At 43.8% G+C, this 17,805-nt stretch overlaps 1 protein-coding gene across 1 annotated transcript in view; it reads left to right on the top strand.

Annotated features, from left to right (window-relative positions):
* MYOF (myoferlin) overlaps positions 1-17,805 on the top strand; it is a 126,065-nt gene that overhangs the window by 38,657 nt on the left and 69,603 nt on the right. Inside the window, exons 6-15 of the mRNA XM_087824454.1 lie at positions 6,582-6,748; positions 7,356-7,484; positions 9,982-10,044; positions 10,130-10,180; positions 11,351-11,381; positions 11,847-11,962; positions 12,605-12,731; positions 13,156-13,259; positions 15,258-15,326; positions 15,426-15,469. Coding sequence (XP_087680580.1) covers positions 6,582-6,748; positions 7,356-7,484; positions 9,982-10,044; positions 10,130-10,180; positions 11,351-11,381; positions 11,847-11,962; positions 12,605-12,731; positions 13,156-13,259; positions 15,258-15,326; positions 15,426-15,469 — 901 coding nt within the window. The remainder of the gene's footprint in view (positions 1-6,581; positions 6,749-7,355; positions 7,485-9,981; positions 10,045-10,129; positions 10,181-11,350; positions 11,382-11,846; positions 11,963-12,604; positions 12,732-13,155; positions 13,260-15,257; positions 15,327-15,425; positions 15,470-17,805) is intronic.

Genomic DNA, 17,805 nt, shown 5'->3' with positions numbered 1-17,805 from the left:
AAATGGTGTGGAGCATCTTTTCATATGCTTATTTGCCATCTGTATATATTCTTTGGTGAGGTATCTGTTAAGGTCTTTGGTCCATTTTACTCAGGCTGTTTTCTTATTGTTGAGTTTTAAGAGTTCTTTGTGTATTTTAAATAACAGTCCTTTGCCAGATATGTCTTTTTGAAAATATTTTCTCTCAGTCTGTGTGTGAGTTGTTTTTGAATTCTTTTGACATTGTCTTTTGCAGAGCAGGAATTTTTAGGTGGCTTGACTAAAAGTGTGTGGTGTTAAAGGTACCCTTTTCTTTGATCTACCTCTGAGTCTGTTCCCATGACAGATGGGTGGGCTGATCCGACTACAGGCTTGACCTCCTGAAAACCTGTTACTTTCTCAACTTGTTTCACCAGATGTCAGTTAGCTTGACTGGAGCCCACATTCTGGGCTTCGGATTAAACTATTTTTAAAATCTCCCATGTATTTTTAAAGAACCATCTGTTAAAATTGTGCTTTGTCCAATGATAGAAATGCAAAAATTCATGCATAGCCAGACTTGGTGCATCAAATTAACTTCATTCTGCAAACACCAAAGTCACTTTGCTTGAAATTAGATTCGATCCAGTTCAGAAAGCATTTACTGACACCTGTTTGGGGGCATACAGAGGTGAGAAAGGCTTTGTTTCCCACCAAGGAGCTTGCATTTCACGAGAAATAAAAGATATAAATATGAGTAACTATAGGTCAGAGCTGAATATAATAAATTCCTCAAGAGAAGACTAAGTAAATTATTACATGGGAAATAATTTCTTAGAGAATCTACTTTTTTAGCTGTCTCTTTCAATTGTGGGTTCTTAATGCCTAGTGTAGCACTCGGAAAGTCAAAAGCGTTTGATAAATGCTTGGTTGGTTGAGTGAATGCATGAATGAGTGAATGGTAGAAGTGCAATGGATATGGTTTAATTTTTCATTTCAAGAAAGTCATTTTGGGGAACACTAGTGAATAGACAAAAGTGACTGACTTATTCAGAGGTATAATAAAAGGAAAGCATGTTCCTGAGGGTTGGGAGTGCTAGGCTGGGACAGTTGTCCTTGATGGATGCTCCTGTTCATTTTCTGAACAGAGACTGACTTGGTCAGAGCTGAACTGGAAAATGATCAGTGTGCTAGAAGATTGTCGCAGGCCCTGATTCCAGAATTGGCCTCTAAATGACTGTGTCTAGCAAACTGACTGTATTAGGCCAGTTTTCCTCCCAGGATATTTAAGAAAATCAAAGTGATCATAATAGACAAGTGGTTCTTAAATTTTAGACACAGTGAAATCCTCAAGGGAGATTAAATGTGCAGATTTCAGGCACCTGTATCTAGAGTAATATAGCTTCTCTGAAGGGACCCACCCGCCCAATCTGTATGGTTAACAGGAATTTCCAGGAGATCCTGATGAAGGTAGATTTTGGAGCTCAGTCTGAAAAGCCCTGGAGTTGTGTTTTACCTGGTTAACATTATTTTGCCCAGACTCAGAGCCCTTTGGTCAATATTTCCTAGACTGGCTTATAGCTTATGTTTGCATTGCTGTTTGGTTAGAGGCTCTTCACAGTAACTTTGTTCTGGTCTATGATGTGGAACCAGTCCAGATTCTTAGGGCACATATAGTGCCGTTTACCCAAGAATTGGGGTGGAGGGTAGTGAATTGTTTATGATTTGTTTTTGTTTTTTTGGTCCCTCCTCAGTCATCCATCATCCACCTGCTTATGGTTGAACACGGACATTTATTTATATACTGTAGCATGTTAGAAACCCAGGAAAGTTATTATTCAACATTCGAGCTGAATTAGCTGTTATCTCCAAAATGTTTTCATACTTAGAAACTCGCTCTTTCCTATTCTGCTTTGTACTCTTTAACTTACACTGATTTTCCCATGACCTTTGCTCCAAGGTAATTAAATTCTGCCTTAACTGGTACCACCACTTATCAAGATCTCATCATGAGAAGCAAAATTAATATCATGGGCAGTGGTTGGCATTCTAGGACTCAAAAAAAATGAGAAGAGTGTTTGGATAAAGATGCCTGCTGACCAGGGTAGGGTGGGGCTTGGAGGGAGTGTCTATATTCTAGGCCAAGAGGAAGCCAGTGGGAACTGGGCAAGTGTCCCTTTTCCTTAGCCATTCCTAGGAGTTGCCATCCTTGGGAAGTTCTAACAGGACATTCTTGTGGTTAGATGGGGTGATGGAGGTGGGGAAGGAATGGCCTACAGATCTGGTGATAGCTGAGTGATTAATAGTCCACTCTCTCCTGCTTAATAGGAAGAAGAAATGCTAGGTGAGGAGAATGTGGGAGCCTGGAGGAAGGAGAGAGGTTGCTACCCACTGGGAAAAAGCACTGTTGGGCATGCCAAAGGCAAACTTGACTGTGTCATGAGGCCACTGGGTGGGCAAACAGTAGCCTTACAGGGCAGTGTCACTGCCACAAGTGACTGCACACAGGGGCAGTATGCAGGAACATTGCCATTGAGCTTCTGGAAAGAGGCCTACATACATCTCAGGAATTATGAAGACTTGTTATGAAAGTTGCTGGAGTTGTGATGGGGAGCTGTTCCTCAGCGTTCATTAGAACAGCACTTGTGAGCAAGTATGGGTCACACAGGGGGTTACTGACATTCGGAGAGAAGACAGGTCAGTGTTGGCTGCAGTCAGAAGCACTGCAGAATTTGACTGCATGGCGCGGTAATTGTTGGGGAGGCGGGACGGCATTCGTACAAAGGGACTGTGAAGGCCTTGTTGCAGCTGGAGAGGGACAGTAAAGAGCAGAAAAGTGGAGCAGTAACTATAGGGGCACTGTGGGGTCCAGGAAAGTTTTTTTAAAATTGTGGGCCATATTTCCACGTTTATATCTTTAAAAAATTCGTTTTAATTGCAGTTTTGTTGGTTTATTAATAATAGGATAGGCATTCTGAGAGGTATGAGGTGATATCTCATTGTAGTGTTAATTTGCATTTCCCCGGTGACTAGTGATGCCGAGCAGCTTTTCATATGTCTATTGGCATCTGTATGTCCTCTTTGGAGAAATGTTTGTTTGGATTCTCTGCCTAGTTTTTAATATGTTTGGGGGTTTTTTGGTGCTAAGTTATATGAGTTCTTTATGTATTTTGGATATTAACCCCTTTTGGATATATCATTGGTGAATATCTTCTCCCATTCAGTAGGGTGTCTTTCCATTTTGTTGATGGTTAAGGTTTCCTTCACTGTACAGCATGTTTATATCTTGATGGGAATGCTCCAGTAGAAAGGGGGAACCTAATGAGCAGATACAGAAGCAGAAACTGCAGAAGCAAAATCCTTGAGTAGCAAGAGTCGATAGGATCCATGCGTATGTGGAAGGGTTGGCCTCAGCATAGACAGTTCAGGGATTATAGCAGGAGGGAAAGCAGGCAACAGATGCAGGTAGGATGGTAGATTTGGAGTTGGGAGGATGTGGAAATTCTCTTCTGATTGCAGACTTGTGGACTGGAGTAAGAGACCAAACTAGAAAGACACAAAAGATATCCTCTGTAGTGGGTTGAATAGTATCTCCCCCCTCCCCAGAACCCTGAAATGTGACCTTATTGGGAAATAAGATCTTTATAGATGTAATTAGTTAAGATGAAGTCATACTGGATTAGGGAGGGCCCTAAATCCAATTACTGGTATCCTTATGAGAATAGGTAAAGACACACGGACACACAGAGGCGGCTGTGTGACAATAGAGACAGAGACTGGAGTGATGCAGCCACAACCAAAGGTACTTGAACAATTTCCAGGAGCCAGTAGCTTATAAGGAAAGATCTTCCCCTAGAGGCTTCCAGGAGAGCATGGCCCTGCCAACAGCTTGATTTTGGACTTCTAGGATTTGGGACCACTGGAGAAGAAATTTATATTGTTTAAGCCACCTAGCATGAGGTACTTTGTTACAACAGCCCTAGGAAGCAAATACAACCAGCCACTTCCTACTCAGTCAGGGGCTCCCGACTTGGTGGCCCTCTGTGCTCATGAGTCATTGTCCGTAGATCCACGTGGCTGTGGTTCAGACTGATGCCTGGGTCTCATTAGCAGGGCTTGCCTGTACGGCTGCCAACGTTTGGATAATGAAACAGCTTGTACAGAAGGGCGCACTGGGCAATGCCTTAGGGGCCCCCCTCATTCTTTGTGGAACACTTAGGGTAGCACTGTGTACCCTGGGCAGTGTCTTGGCACATAGAGGGGCGATTTCCTGCCCAATATCCTGCTGCTATGCAGAGATGCCGGCGGTCGCCGTGACTTAGGCTGGTTCCCTCTGATTCATCCCTTCGGCCGAAAGTCTGAATAACAGAAGCTGTTTCCAGAGGAAACTGGTTCTTCAGTACCTGCAGTCTGTTTCTGGAGCATCCATCAAGAGTTTAATGAGGGCTTGTTCAGAGTCCATGCCACAAAGGGGTGCTTTACCCCTCCTCCCCCTGCTTGCTGCCCTAAATAACCACCAACCCCAAATGGAACAACCCACAGTGGGGGGGAAATCCCACTTGGGCCCAGGAAGTTAGTCTTAGTTGCTGGAGGAGCTTAAAGAGCGCAAAGCTGCGCATTGCCCAGCCTCGAACAGGTTTGCCAAAGGCAAGCCAGACCCTCTGTGCTTCCCTGAGGCTGGTGCCAAGGCTGGGAGGAGTGCCCCCTGGCCTCTGGGTGCTCTTTCCTGAGAACTTGAGAAGGCACGAGCAGGGGTCAGGATGCCCTCGTTTATTACTTATTCCACATTCATCGAGACCCTGCAGTGTACTAGGATTTGTGTCGAGTGTGGGGTGGGGTGGGGGTGAGGGTGGGGGTGGGAGGTGGGATAGACACAAAGAAGAAAAGCATAAGCCTCCTATGGCAGAGTGGTTGGGAGTGGGTAGGCCTGAGGGTTAACAATAATAGATGCAAGTCTCTGCGGTGAGGACTGGGTGTAACAATGTGTGGAAGGCACATGAAGGGGTGACTCATTCCCTCTGTGAGAGGTGGGAGGGCCTGTCCCAAGACAGTGCCTTTCATCTGGAACTTGAGGATGAAATGTTGAGAAGCTGAGGAGCTCGCCTGGTGGAGAATAGGAGGAAGGGCATCTAAGAACCAGGTGCCAAGATGGGCACCAGGAAAGCCCCTTTTGGAGCCTCGTCAGGAATAGGGAAGAAGAGACTGAGGTTATGCAAAGGGCAAAGGTAGCTCTTCCTTACCTTTGGCTTCTATGGGGTTTCCTGGTCCTGACACAGGTGCTGAGGGACTAGGAAGACAGCATGTCCTTCACCTGCAGCTGATTTCTCAACAAAACTTTAAAAATAAGTAAATATAGGCTTTGCATATAGAGTAAATTTATCTGTACAATACCCTGTGGTTAAGTACTGTATTTTCCCTTTTTTTACAAATGAGGAAGCAAACAGAAAGTAGAAAACCTTACTCAGACTCACATGGCTCAAGACTAGGATTTGAACCCAGACAGTGTGACTCCAGAGCCCAAGCTTTAAGAGCCCTGCTATAGGCAAGCTGATTGAACTATTTCATACTATGATGTGAGTGACTGACGAATGACTCCATGTGGAAATTAAATCTCTTACATGACTTTGCATTGTAAAGGAGGAACTTTAGAATCCAAAAGTAGGGAGTACGAATGTGAGTACTTTTCTAGTCTCTCCTAAATTATATTGCATAGATTTCTGAGAGTTCAAACTTTTTGTCTATTAAGAAAAGAAAAGCTGAAGTTTGTCAGTGAATTTCAAAGAGTTTGTGAATGAAAGAAAGAGGAGGCATATTAGGTGGAGTTGATTTTTGTTTTTTTAAGGAGTGAAAGATTTGTGAAGGCCTCCATGGGAGAAGGAGCCACTGGAGGTGAGAGAGAGAGGGAGAGGGAGAGAAAGAGAGATATTTGGGGGGTCCCCAAAGAATGAGAAGGAAGTAGGCTCTCAGGTAGTGAAAGGGGGTTCACTCTACCAAGCAAGAAAAGCTTTTCCCCCCTGAATGTGAAGGGAAACGAGGGGAATACGTGAGGGGACAGATGCATGTCAAAGTGACAAACCAGGACAAAGGGAGAGCAGGATGACTACCTTGGTCTGCTTGACCGGAGGTGAGTTTCTCATCTGCCATGAGAGTGGAGAGGTCATTCGTGCATCAGGAGGCTCAAGAGGAAAGGAGACAGTGCAGGCCTCGTGAGGACACCTTGGGAGAAGAGACCTGAGCGGGAAGGCTGGGGTTGAAGCCTCCCTGGGGCTCCTTTCCCACGGCATGTCCTCACCCCTCTGTCCCGCCGCAGGAAGGCCCCTTAACGGCAGGCTGGGCTCCGAGATCAGAGCTGGGTGATTTCTGGCTGGGCCTGACTGAGCCATCCCACTCCCCCCCGTGGTCTCTGGAGGTCTCCCTGTCACTTTTTGAAGACGCCACACGAGTGTCCTCATGTACTACGAACACATCTTCCTGCAGAATCTGGATCTGAGTCCAAACAAGCCCAAGTCAGTGTCACCAGGAAGCGTCTCCTCCACCTGACGCGTCCGTGTCCAGGAAGCCGGCGTGTTCCGACATTCACAGGGTGAGGGCCACCTCTGACTGGATTCCTTTTGGGGGTTTAGGAGAAGAGGAGGAAGATGGAGGCGAGGAAGACGGGTTGGACAGCACGGTCAGGGGCCCCGGGCCCAGGGTGCCAGGTAGGACGGCGTCGGAAGCGCAGCTGGCCCGGAGGATCACGAAAGGGAGGAGCAGCCGGCGGATGCTATCCAACAAGCCACAGGACTTCCAGGTAGGAAGAGCCCTCCCCGTATCCCTGTCCTACACCGTATGGCCCAGCTTCTGGCAACTACAGCGATGCCCTGAGGGGCCTATTCCCATCAGCAGTGGCTCAGCTAGTGAAAAAAGACATCAGGTCATAAACCCACTAAGAGGAGCTCTCCATCTTCCCTCTGCATGCAGGAGTAGATGTAGTCGAGCTAGATGAGGCTCTTCAGAGAAATGAAACCACCCCCTTCCTTCCCTTGGTGGTAGGAAAGAGTTAATCAGAGTAGAAACACAGATGTGTCTTCAGAGTTCCAGGCACTGCCCCGGGCTTGGAGATGGCTATGGGGTGAGGTAGGACATCCCAGGGCTAGGCTGGGGTCTGAACGGAGGCCTCCGCCCTGCCCGCCCTTCCCCAGGCCAGCTCTGGACTATTTCAAGCCCACCGCTGCCCTTGGTTTCTGCAGCCCAACCCGTCCCCACCTAGGGGGTGAGCACAGGTGCTGCTCCCAGCCCGCTGGCACCGGCCCGCTGCAGAGCTGCCCTGGCCACGCTGCAGCCAGCTCACAGACGCCCGAGGGTTCTCTCACACCGCGTGCTGGGAGAGGACCCGTAACAACACCCTGTGCTTGCAGATCCGGGTCCGAGTGATCGAGGGCCGGCAGTTAAGTGGCAACAACATAAAACCTGTGGTCAAAGTCCACGTCTGTGGCCAGACGCATCGAACAAGAATCAGGAAAGGGAACAATCCATTTTTTGATGAGGTATGTGGGCTCCAGAATCTTCTATTTATACGCACCTTCCGGCCTTTCACCCACCTGTCCCCTGTCCCGTCCTGTGTGGGAGGGGAACACATGTACAAACTTGACTGGTAAAGACAATACGAAGTTCCAGTGTGAAATGTGAGAACCCCTGGGTGTGGAAATCGCAGGGCCCGCTTCGTCATTGCCTCTCAGAGCTGCCTGGGTCTCTCCGGGATTTTTGCAACAACCCGACGGAGCCCTCCCTCCTGGATCCTTGTACCCCTATGTGGAGCCCCTGGTGTGACCTACTTCTGCCTTTGGTCTTTCTAATTAGCAGGATGCTCTGAGGGATGACCCTGTGTGACTCAGTAACCTGACTTTTTAACGGTGTCAAAACTTACTTGGCTATAAAAATCACACACATTAAAGAAAAGCAATTATAAACAAAAAGGGTTTTTTTCTCTCTCTCTCCCTATACTGAGAATATAGCCTGGTTCTGTCCGCCTCTTCTATAACACTCCTCAAAAATACTGAACACCTGACAGTCCTCTCAAATGCCACAAAGCTCCACAATTAGTGCTGTGAAGAGAAATGATAGGTTTGGGGAATTTTCAGAGTCCAGTCTTGCTCTGCAGAGGAAGTGCATTTCTGAGATTCCTCGGGCCTGCGTCTCATGCTGTTTCCTGAGCCCAGGCCTTTCCTCCCGCAGTTTCTCATCACAGTTCCTCCTAGCTCCCTACAGCTTCTAATCCCAGCCCCGGCTCTGGCTTTTGTTTTTTTCCTCCCTCTGTTCACAAAAGAACCGGTTTCTTGGTCTGGTGTTCCCGTTTCTTCCCCTTCGCTCAGGCTGGCCCGCAGCTCGCAGAAGGCCCATTTCCCCTCACCTCTAGCTCCTTCGATGAACTGATGTAGCGCAGCCGATGGCACTCCCTGAGTGCCCGAGTGCATTCGAGGGGGGGTGTGCGCTGAGATGAGGCACTTTAAGTGGACTTTGGGAGGGGCTGGAGATCACACTGGAGGACAAGGCTGGATTGCAGGGAGGACAAGATGCTGGATGCTGAAGGTGGAAGACCTGTCAGTGCATTTATAGTGCAGGGTAAATATTTACTCAACTGCATTCTCAGGAGCCTAGCAAGAATCGCCTCCTCAGAATTTTCCCATTTTAATTAATTTTTTTTTGACCCTAGATACCTTGGCAAAGGGAAGAACCAAATAACTGAGCTAATTCATAAATCAAGAAAAGAGGTTTACTAAAACATCCCTAGTTTACATATATCTTCTTAAATTTGGTATCGCCAATAATGGGTGAAACTGACGTGTGTCCCGGTGTGATCTAACGGAAGTGATCATCACCTGTGTCGTTTCTGGTCCAGTGGTCAAGGTGAATCTCACAGTGAGGAAGCGTTCACACAAATCCAGATTGTGGGATTGTCTCCAAAACAACCAGTCATGATAGAAAAAAAACAAACAACAAAATTAGGCAGGAGTACCATTCTAGATAAAAGGAGACTAAACAGACACGACAACCAAATGTATGATCCTTGAGTGGTTCCTAGATTTTAAAAAACTTTTTTCAGGACAGTTGTAGGAATTTTAAAATTGACCATATGTCAATGTTAGATGTTGTATTTCTTGGGTGTGATAATAGTATTGTCATTGTATACAAAGATGTCCTTGCTCTTTTTAGGAGATGCATGAGAATCTATTTTAAGGAGTGAAGGGGCTTTCAAATAATTCAGTTAAAAAAAGGGGGGGCATTTCAGTAAACCTGAAATGTCCCAAAATGGTAGCAATTGGTGAGCATAGGTGAAAGATAGAGTTTATTTTACCGTGTTTTTCTATTTCTTTGTAGAGTTGACATATTTCTAGTAAAATGTAGGAGAAAAAAGTCTCAGTTTAAGTAAATGCTCAACCTTTCTCTCTTAGAAGTAAAGTTTATTGGTACATAAAACTTGTTTTTTTGGTACAACCTCTATGCTCTCAATATTCATCTCCCAAGAATCAACCTTATTAAACTTAGCTGTTACAGTGAGATAAAATGTGGTCAATGTTGACTCTACTGAGGGACTAACATTATCTAATGGGCAAAGCTGGCTTTAAAGGTATTTTGTTAGAACAAAATTAGAATTAATAGACACAAATGATAGAGCTAAAAATGGTAGAATTAAACTCAACTTTCCAGGTCATGCAGGCCCTAAGCATATGGTGTAGCCTTAAATCTTTACTTAATTAAGCTATTCCCAAAAGAACAATTCTGTTTAGTTAAATAAACACTATAGATGTTACTAAACCTTTTTTTTTCTTTTTCCAACATGCAGAGGTAAGTTTAACATGAAGCTCATGAAGCTTAAGCTTTGGGGCCTTTTCTCAGGTCTTGCAATGTGTTCACATGGTCAAATCCAATTTGGAGTTTGTGTGTTGTATCTTTTGGGAAGGCCCTCAAAATTATAGTGTCATACGTACCATACCTGCATCCACTCCTGGTAACACTTAAACAATTTTCTCTTTGTTTTCACAGTTATTTTTCTACAATGTCCGTATAACCCCTTCTGAATTGATGGATGAGATCATCAGCATTCGGGTAAGGGGGCCATGGAATAGTAAGGTTGTGCCCACTATCTGCCAGATAAAGCCAATAATCTTTCCACTGCTCTTCTTTCTTCCAGGTTTATAATTCCCATTCTCTGAGGGCAGATTGTCTGATGGGGGAATTTAAGGTGGGTGTCAACTGCCAGTTTCATTCAACTTACATCAAAAATGGGCACTTTCATAATGAGGAATCAGGTTCCTGGCCAGGTCTCAGGATGCCCATCTTGGTGACATCTTAAGATTATGTATAAGGGATTGATGCCATGATCCTTGCTGAGGGCTGGAACACTAGCAGGACATGAATGCCCCGGGGGCCAGAAACCAGAGTATCCTTTGGGTGTAGTTAACTTCCATAGTATAACACTTAGCAGCACCCTAAAGCAAGATAACTTGAAACTGCCATGAGGGCCCTTCCCAGTGTTCTAGCTGTGAATGGAAGCCGATACACTGCTACAAAGGGAAGGGGTGCTTCATGGCAAGAAGCCCATCACACAGCTCCACTTACTAGTAGCCCCAGAGCACCATCTACAAAGCCAATTATTATAAATCTGGAGTATGAGAAAGGTAAGCCAAACCAGGGATGAGACTCAGGGTGTTCTTCTAAGTAACACACATTGGAATTAAGGACACATACTGGGTGCCTTCCCAGCTATTCTACATGGAAATGGCTGGGTCTCGAAGGAAGGAGCTTGTAGTCATGAGAAGTCCCAGAGGATGGTCTGGGTCAGGCAGACCTGTGTTCATACCCTGTCTGCCACTAACTAGCCACATGTCAACTTCTCTTGTCCCTAGTTTCTTCATCTGTAAAATGGGGTCATTGTGAATACTAAATGAGATCGAATACTTAAAGCATCTAGCATAGCACCTGGCACATTAAAGTGCCTAATCAATGATTATATTAATATTAGCATTAGTTGGAAGAGAAGAGTATTGGATAGGCAGCTGGGCCAGGTGACTGCCCGTGGGGTATCCACCAGTCCAAGTTTGCCTGGGACTGAGGGGTTTCACAGAATGTAAAACTTTCTGTGCTTCCGGGAAAGTCCCAAGCAAACAGGGACACACTGGTTATGATACTTCCATGGTCCCTTCCAGCTCTGAGACTAACTCATTCATTCAAAATGATGGATTGAGGTTCTAGATGCCTTACTCAGAAAGGGTTAAGATGGAAATGTTGAGTCCCAAGGAAATTTAAGTCAAGTGAAGGGTATTATATTTAAATATAATAACGATGGTTTCTTTGAAGTGACTAAACTGATTTTTAAATCTACTTAAACTCCTTTAATGATTTTTTCCCCCAGATCGATGTTGGATTCGTTTATGATGAACCGGGTAAGCAATGTTCTCCATGAACTGGAAGACTCTGGGAATCAAGGAAATTTGGAGGGTCAAGGAATCAAAAATGTTTTTTCTTGATTGAGGACGGGGGAGGGTACTTGGTGGGAATGAATGATAGTAGCTTAGTATGGATTTCACTTTTTAAAATCTTGTGGTGATTACTTTAATATTCACAAATAGGTAATTTCTTTGTTTTATGAGGATACTTTTGATCTCATCAAAATCAAATGATGAAACTCATTAATAGAGCTTGGAGAGCCTTGTTTGGGTCACACGGGGGCAGGATGCAGGTGGGGGCGGCGCAAAGCGGAGGATGTTAATAGACACACACCGGGGGATTTGGCGCGACACCATGACACTTCAGAGGAAATGCTTGTTTATCTTACAGCAGATGAAACCACGTGCCTGTCAGCCTCTCTTTAAAGTGTCCTTGTCCTTTTACTCCCTTTTTTGTTGTAGGTCACGCTGTCATGAGAAAATGGCTTCTTCTCAATGACCCTGAAGATACCAGCTCGGGTGCTAAAGGTTACATGAAAGTCAGCATGTTTGTCCTGGGGACCGGAGATGAGCCTCCTGTGAGCCCCTACGTTTTCTACCATTTACGGTTTTTCACTAAAAAATAGGGCCAAGGGTTAAGCAAGTGGGCACCAGTACTTGAGAAGTAGAGCACAGCTTCTAATTAATAACCCCAAACCTCTAATTCCTCCTATTTTTCAAAAGCTCTTCTTTTCTTCATGGCAGAATTATTCTCTAGCTCACTTAGATACCTTCCCGATGTCTATGAGTGGCTTTTTCATTCAGTACATACAGGCATGTTTTTAAGACTTTGTTGCATGATTTTATCTACAGAGCATAGCTCACTTGTAGAATCAGACATTGCTACCTAAAAGGACAGTTGTCATCTAGGAAACTGGGCAGCAAACCCAGGAATAGTGAGAGGCCAGAGAGAATTAAGAAGAATTTCAAGATCTCTCTCTTTCCTCTATTCAATGCTCATAAAATTACAAAACATTATTTTCTCGTGTATTGAATGAAGAAACATATGCGCATTGATTTAATAGAGCAGTTTTGTTGAACTGGTGACTAAGTTCTTAAGCCTGAAACAGAAAATCCTGATGGAAACAGCTTTGATTGGTGGGGTTTTACAAGCATCAGTTTGGGTTCTTCCAAGCGCTGCTTTTCTGTGTGTATAATTTGTTATTGTGTGTACCCCATAGCCTGAGAAACAAGATTGTGATAATGACAGTGATGATGTGGAGAGCAATTTGTTACTCCCTGCTGGCATCGCTCTCCGGTGGGTGACTTTCTTGCTGAAAATCTACCGAGCAGAGGACATCCCCCAGAGTACGTATTGATTCCACAATCCAGCCCCGACCCGCCCGCGTCTCCGCCCCTCCTACCGGTCTCGGTGCTTCTTCAGCTCCCTGGCTGTGGGGCTTCTGTTCAGCTGGATCTCAGGGGGCTCTGAGTGACGGTGGTTCTGTATTTTAGTTGTCATTTTGATGTGGCTGCGGGAGGCGGCCGGTGCAGCTGCTACCTACGCGGCATCTTGTTTCCTCCCTCTCCTGTTGATTTTAAAACTCTGTGGAGAGAAAACATTTTCTCTCTCAACTAAGACACAAACGATTTCTGCAATGAGATGATAGTTTTGAGGACAATTGTTGTTGCAATTGTGTTCATGTATAGAACATTTTTAATGTTGTTGAGTGATCTCTAATTCTTTTAAGAGAAACATTTAATTTCTGCTGGGTGACATGTTGCTTTGCAGTGGACGATGCCTTCTCTCAGACGGTAAAGGAAATATTCGGAGGCAATGCAGATAGGAAGAACCTAGTGGATCCCTTTGTAGAAGTTTCCTTTGCTGGAAAAAAGGTTTGTACATGATCTAAATGCAGATAGATGCCTCTAGAAATAAATATATATACCACTGTGCTTACTCTTGGCGTGAATTCCTGTTAATTCTTTACTAAAGTGGCCCCCCGATGAGCTGGGCACCCTGCAGGAACACAGATTATCTGAGTCTGAACAGCCAGACTTTTTCTCAGGTTTATTTTGGAGTGGAAAGTATGCAGGACTCAAATTGGAAAGTTCAATTTTTTGAAAAATTTAAATTGTGAAAGCTACCACTGAATTATTTGGATTATTTCCTAGGTCCAAGCATGACCTTAATCTTAAGCAAGCTCTCTAGCCAGCTGTCATAATCCTTGGTAAATGTCCTAGTCTAGCCCCCCAGGGCCCAGCTGCCCACTCCTTTCACGTTTCCCACCTCCCATGCTCTGGTGAGCTGCTGAAACTGGAGGGTCAGGCCTGGGGACCCCATCCCAGTCCTCTGGGAAAGCTGGGGGACTCTTGCTGTAAAAATATCTGTAACCACCACTTTTACCTACAGACATTGTCAAAGCCTAGAGAGTGGGGTTCCATAGTAGAATAACAACCCACCGTGGACAATTGTAGGCATGAAAAACTAGTATCTTCTGTGTAGTTGAACCATTTATTTATGAAAGTGAGATTCGGCAAATGACACACACGTGGATCAGATGTTATTTCCTAGGAAACTAGTCAATGGAGAGTGGCCGAAAAGCCTTGAGGTCTGGAGTGAGACGAGGTTTGATTTAAATTCAGATTTTATCCCACTCCATAGGCAGTTAAGGCAAATATCTTAACCTCCAAATCTCAATTTTCTGAAATACAAATGGGGATAATAAGAATCTCATAGGAGTACTGAAAGGGTTCATTAATTTGAGAAGTAATTATTGGGAACCTATTTAATATCAGACGTTGTCCCATGTGCTGGGATATAGAATTGAGCAAGACAGCCTTTGCTGTAGTGGAACTTTCCTTATAATAGAAGAAACAACAATAAACAAGCTAATAAGTCATTGAATAATTCCAAAAGGTGCTAAGTACCACACAGAAGATAAAGCAGGGAACCAGAAGTGATTGGTGTGGGGGCTGAAGGGGTATTTAGCTAGGATATCATGTGGCCACCTTTGAGGAAGTGACATTTGAGCAAAGGCCTGGATGATGCAGAGATCTGGGGGTGGGAGGTGGGGAAGCTCCAGACAGGGAATAGCAGATGTAAAGGCCCCAAGAAGGAGACACATTTGCAGGCAAATGTGTGTGTCTGAAACATCCAGGTGGCTGGAGTGGCGAGTAAAGGAGGGAAACTAAGAGATGAGGTCAGAGAGGTGTGGGTGGTGGGGCAGTAGGGCTTTGTCAACCAGAGGAAGGATCCAGACTTTATTCTAAGTGTAACTGGGAGCACATGGAGGATGCTGCACAGGGGAGTGAAATGAAAGCGAGGAGGCAGGAGAGGAAGAGAAGATCCAGGTAGGAGCCAACTGCAGGCATATGGGGCAGATCAGGGTCCACATGAAGATAAGGGTGTCAGGATTTACAAATGGACTGGATGAGCATGTGATGGGGGGAGAGAGGTGGCTGACACTGTTGTAAACCTAAGCCACCTGGAGAATGATGATGGAAAGATGGGAACAGGAGCCAGTTTGGGGAGAAGGGAGAAGGGTTGGTAGACAGGATCAAAAGACCTTTTTAGACATGTTAATGACGAGATGTTTATTAAGCAGTATGTAGTAAGTGCTCAATAAACATTAATCTTGCAACATTACACTAGCACAATGTTAGAGATCTGGCCATTGAAAATAAACTTTTAGTCACAGAAGAAGCAAAGATCGTTATTAAACCCATGTCATATTTTACCAAATCATTATCAAGAAAAATGAACTCTAACCAGGTTCCTAAGTATGTAACTTGTAAGTAAACTGCTAGAGTCATAACCTAGTATGCATATATTATAAACCTTTAACAATTAGAAACTTGAATACCTGCTGTTTTGCTTTGCTGATTTTACAGGTTTGCACAAATATAATTGAGAAAAATGCAAACCCTGAGTGGAATCAAGTCGTTAATCTTCAGATCAAGGTTTGACCTCTTTTTCTTTCAGAAAAAGTAAAACTATTTACTTTAATAGTTACTGAATAAATTGAGAAATAACTACTTTTTTCAATTTCTTTTTAACAGTTTCCTTCAGTGTGTGAAAAAATAAAACTGACAGTATATGACTGGTGAGTTAAAAATGGACTTGTGTCTAATTCAAAATTAAAGAATTAAACATTTGGATATTAAAGAACATAACTTTTTAAAAAAATCTTTATTAAAAGTATTACAGATGTCCCATTTTCCCCCCCAATAGATCCCCTCCATCCCTCATCCACCCCAGGCTTTCCCCATAACAATTAAGGAACATTACTTTAGATCACCTGACTCTTACATTTCAGTATATTTGCTTTTCTTCCAGAGGGAAGGAATGAACTGTTCTTGGAATTGGATGTTTTCTTTAAAAATAATAATAGTGTTGTTGCAGAAAAGTTTTGAGTATCTTAGTTCAACTGGTCATAAACGAAGGAAAAAACAATCTGAAAATGCCCAAGGATAAATACCATTAGGCTGTCCAAAATAGACCTCAGAAATGGAGTAAACCATTTCTTGGGAGGACCACCAAAACATGTTGTTACCATTATTGTTAGAAAGGAAAATGGACAGAGCTGCTTATCTGAATGCAGGAAATTCATTGATAGGTTCTGATGGAATTTGTACTAGATAAGACTCCTAGCAGTGATTGGCCACAATGAGACTATTCTTGGGTATGTTCTAGTTAGATGGGGCATTCAATTAGCAACCTTTAGCTCCTTGAGCGTGGAACTGGCAAATATCATCATCTTCATCTTTATCAGTGTTTACTATGTTGTTTGCTACTGTTTTTTGAGCACTACTAAGTGCCAGGTGCTATGCCTTATGCCTCACCTATATTATTCCATTTAGTCTTCGGAGTAACCATATTGAATAGAGACTATTATGAGTTCATTTTACAGATGAAGACACTGAAGCTCAGAGAGGTAATTTGCCCAGTCACTTAGTCACTCGGTTGGGCCTCCTACTGTCTGGCCTTAGTTTTCCCATTAGCCAAGTGGATTTGACTTTTATGTCAGTACCCTCTTGGTATTATGGCAACAGGGCACTTTGGGACACTCAGGTTACATTCTGAAGGTGCTCCAGGGGCCTCAGGAGCCCTCAGAAGTATGGGCTGGAACCCTGCATAGCTCAGGTGACCACTCTAGCCTACAGGCTCTGCAGTGGGCTTATTGCTGATTGACCATCTCAGAGTTGCCTGTGGTCACTACACATGTAGGTTTTTTTCTAACCTAGTCTGCCCTCTCCAAAGCAATAGTGCAGATTAGGATGCACAGAAGACCCTTTTAACCAGGGAATTCTTGGATCCAGATCTTAGGTTACCTACCTTGTAGGATATTTGTATAATACCTTGAAGGAAAGCTAAGGATTCTTTAAATTTAGTCTAGGCCCTCTGGATGGACAGAAAAGATGCAAGCTCTCATGTCAACTGTGCTTAATTAGTCATTTTCTATATCCCATATATCATTATATACTATATAATGTATCACTTATAACATACAGAGTGAAGCAAAAGTAGGTTTACAACTGTGAGTACATGAAAGACAGTTTATTCTTGTATTACTGTTTATTAATTATTGTTTTATTTTCCATACAAACAACTGTAAACCTACTTTTGCCTGACCTGTATATCATATATAATAATACTATAATATATAATATTATACTATAGTATAATCTTTCCTCAAAATACTGAGCCTTTCCTGCCTCTCATGGGGTCTAATCTTCAGAGTGGGTGTGCCACTACATGGAATAAAGAAGACGAAGGAATTAAACACAGAGGATGCTATTAATGTAAACCTTATTTTTTACACCTACTGTGTGCCCAGTCAGAGAGCATTTCATGAGTTAGGCTCACAGACTAAGATACCCTTGGAAAGAAGCACGAAGTTGTATATACTTATAGTAGGTAAATTTGTTCCTACCATATAGATAATAAGATTTAGATTTTAAGCAATCAACCATAGTCAGAAAAAGAGCATCTCTCACACAGTAGTGCTTGATAAATATAAACACGATAAAATAAAATGTGCACTTACTCTATGTAATATGATTACATTACGCCCATTAATGACTGTGCCTAATTACTTATCCATTTTACGATAATGGTATTGCGTGTGGCCATAGGCAAATCTCATGACCTCTGTAAAAATCTGTTTCCATAACTAAAATGAAATGTCCAACTAGATCAGTGTTTGTTTTAATATGTCTATACTGATTTCAGAGAGAGGAAGGGGGGGAGAGAGAGAAGGAGAGAGAGGAGGAGAGAGGAAGAAACATCAATGATGAGTCATTGATCGGCTGCCTCCTGCAGGCCCCCAACTGGGGATCGAGCCCACAACCCGGCCATGTGCCCTGACTGGGAATCGAACCTTGGATCTCCCCTGGATCCTAGGTTGATGCTCAACCACTGAGCCACGCCCGGCCGGGC

This window comes from Miniopterus natalensis, chromosome 14 (genome assembly GCF_054644295.1).
Source record: "Miniopterus natalensis isolate mMinNat1 chromosome 14, mMinNat1.hap1, whole genome shotgun sequence".
In the NCBI taxonomy this organism is placed as follows: Eukaryota; Metazoa; Chordata; class Mammalia; order Chiroptera; family Miniopteridae; genus Miniopterus; species Miniopterus natalensis.
This window is presented reverse-complemented; position numbering and strand designations above follow the sequence as displayed.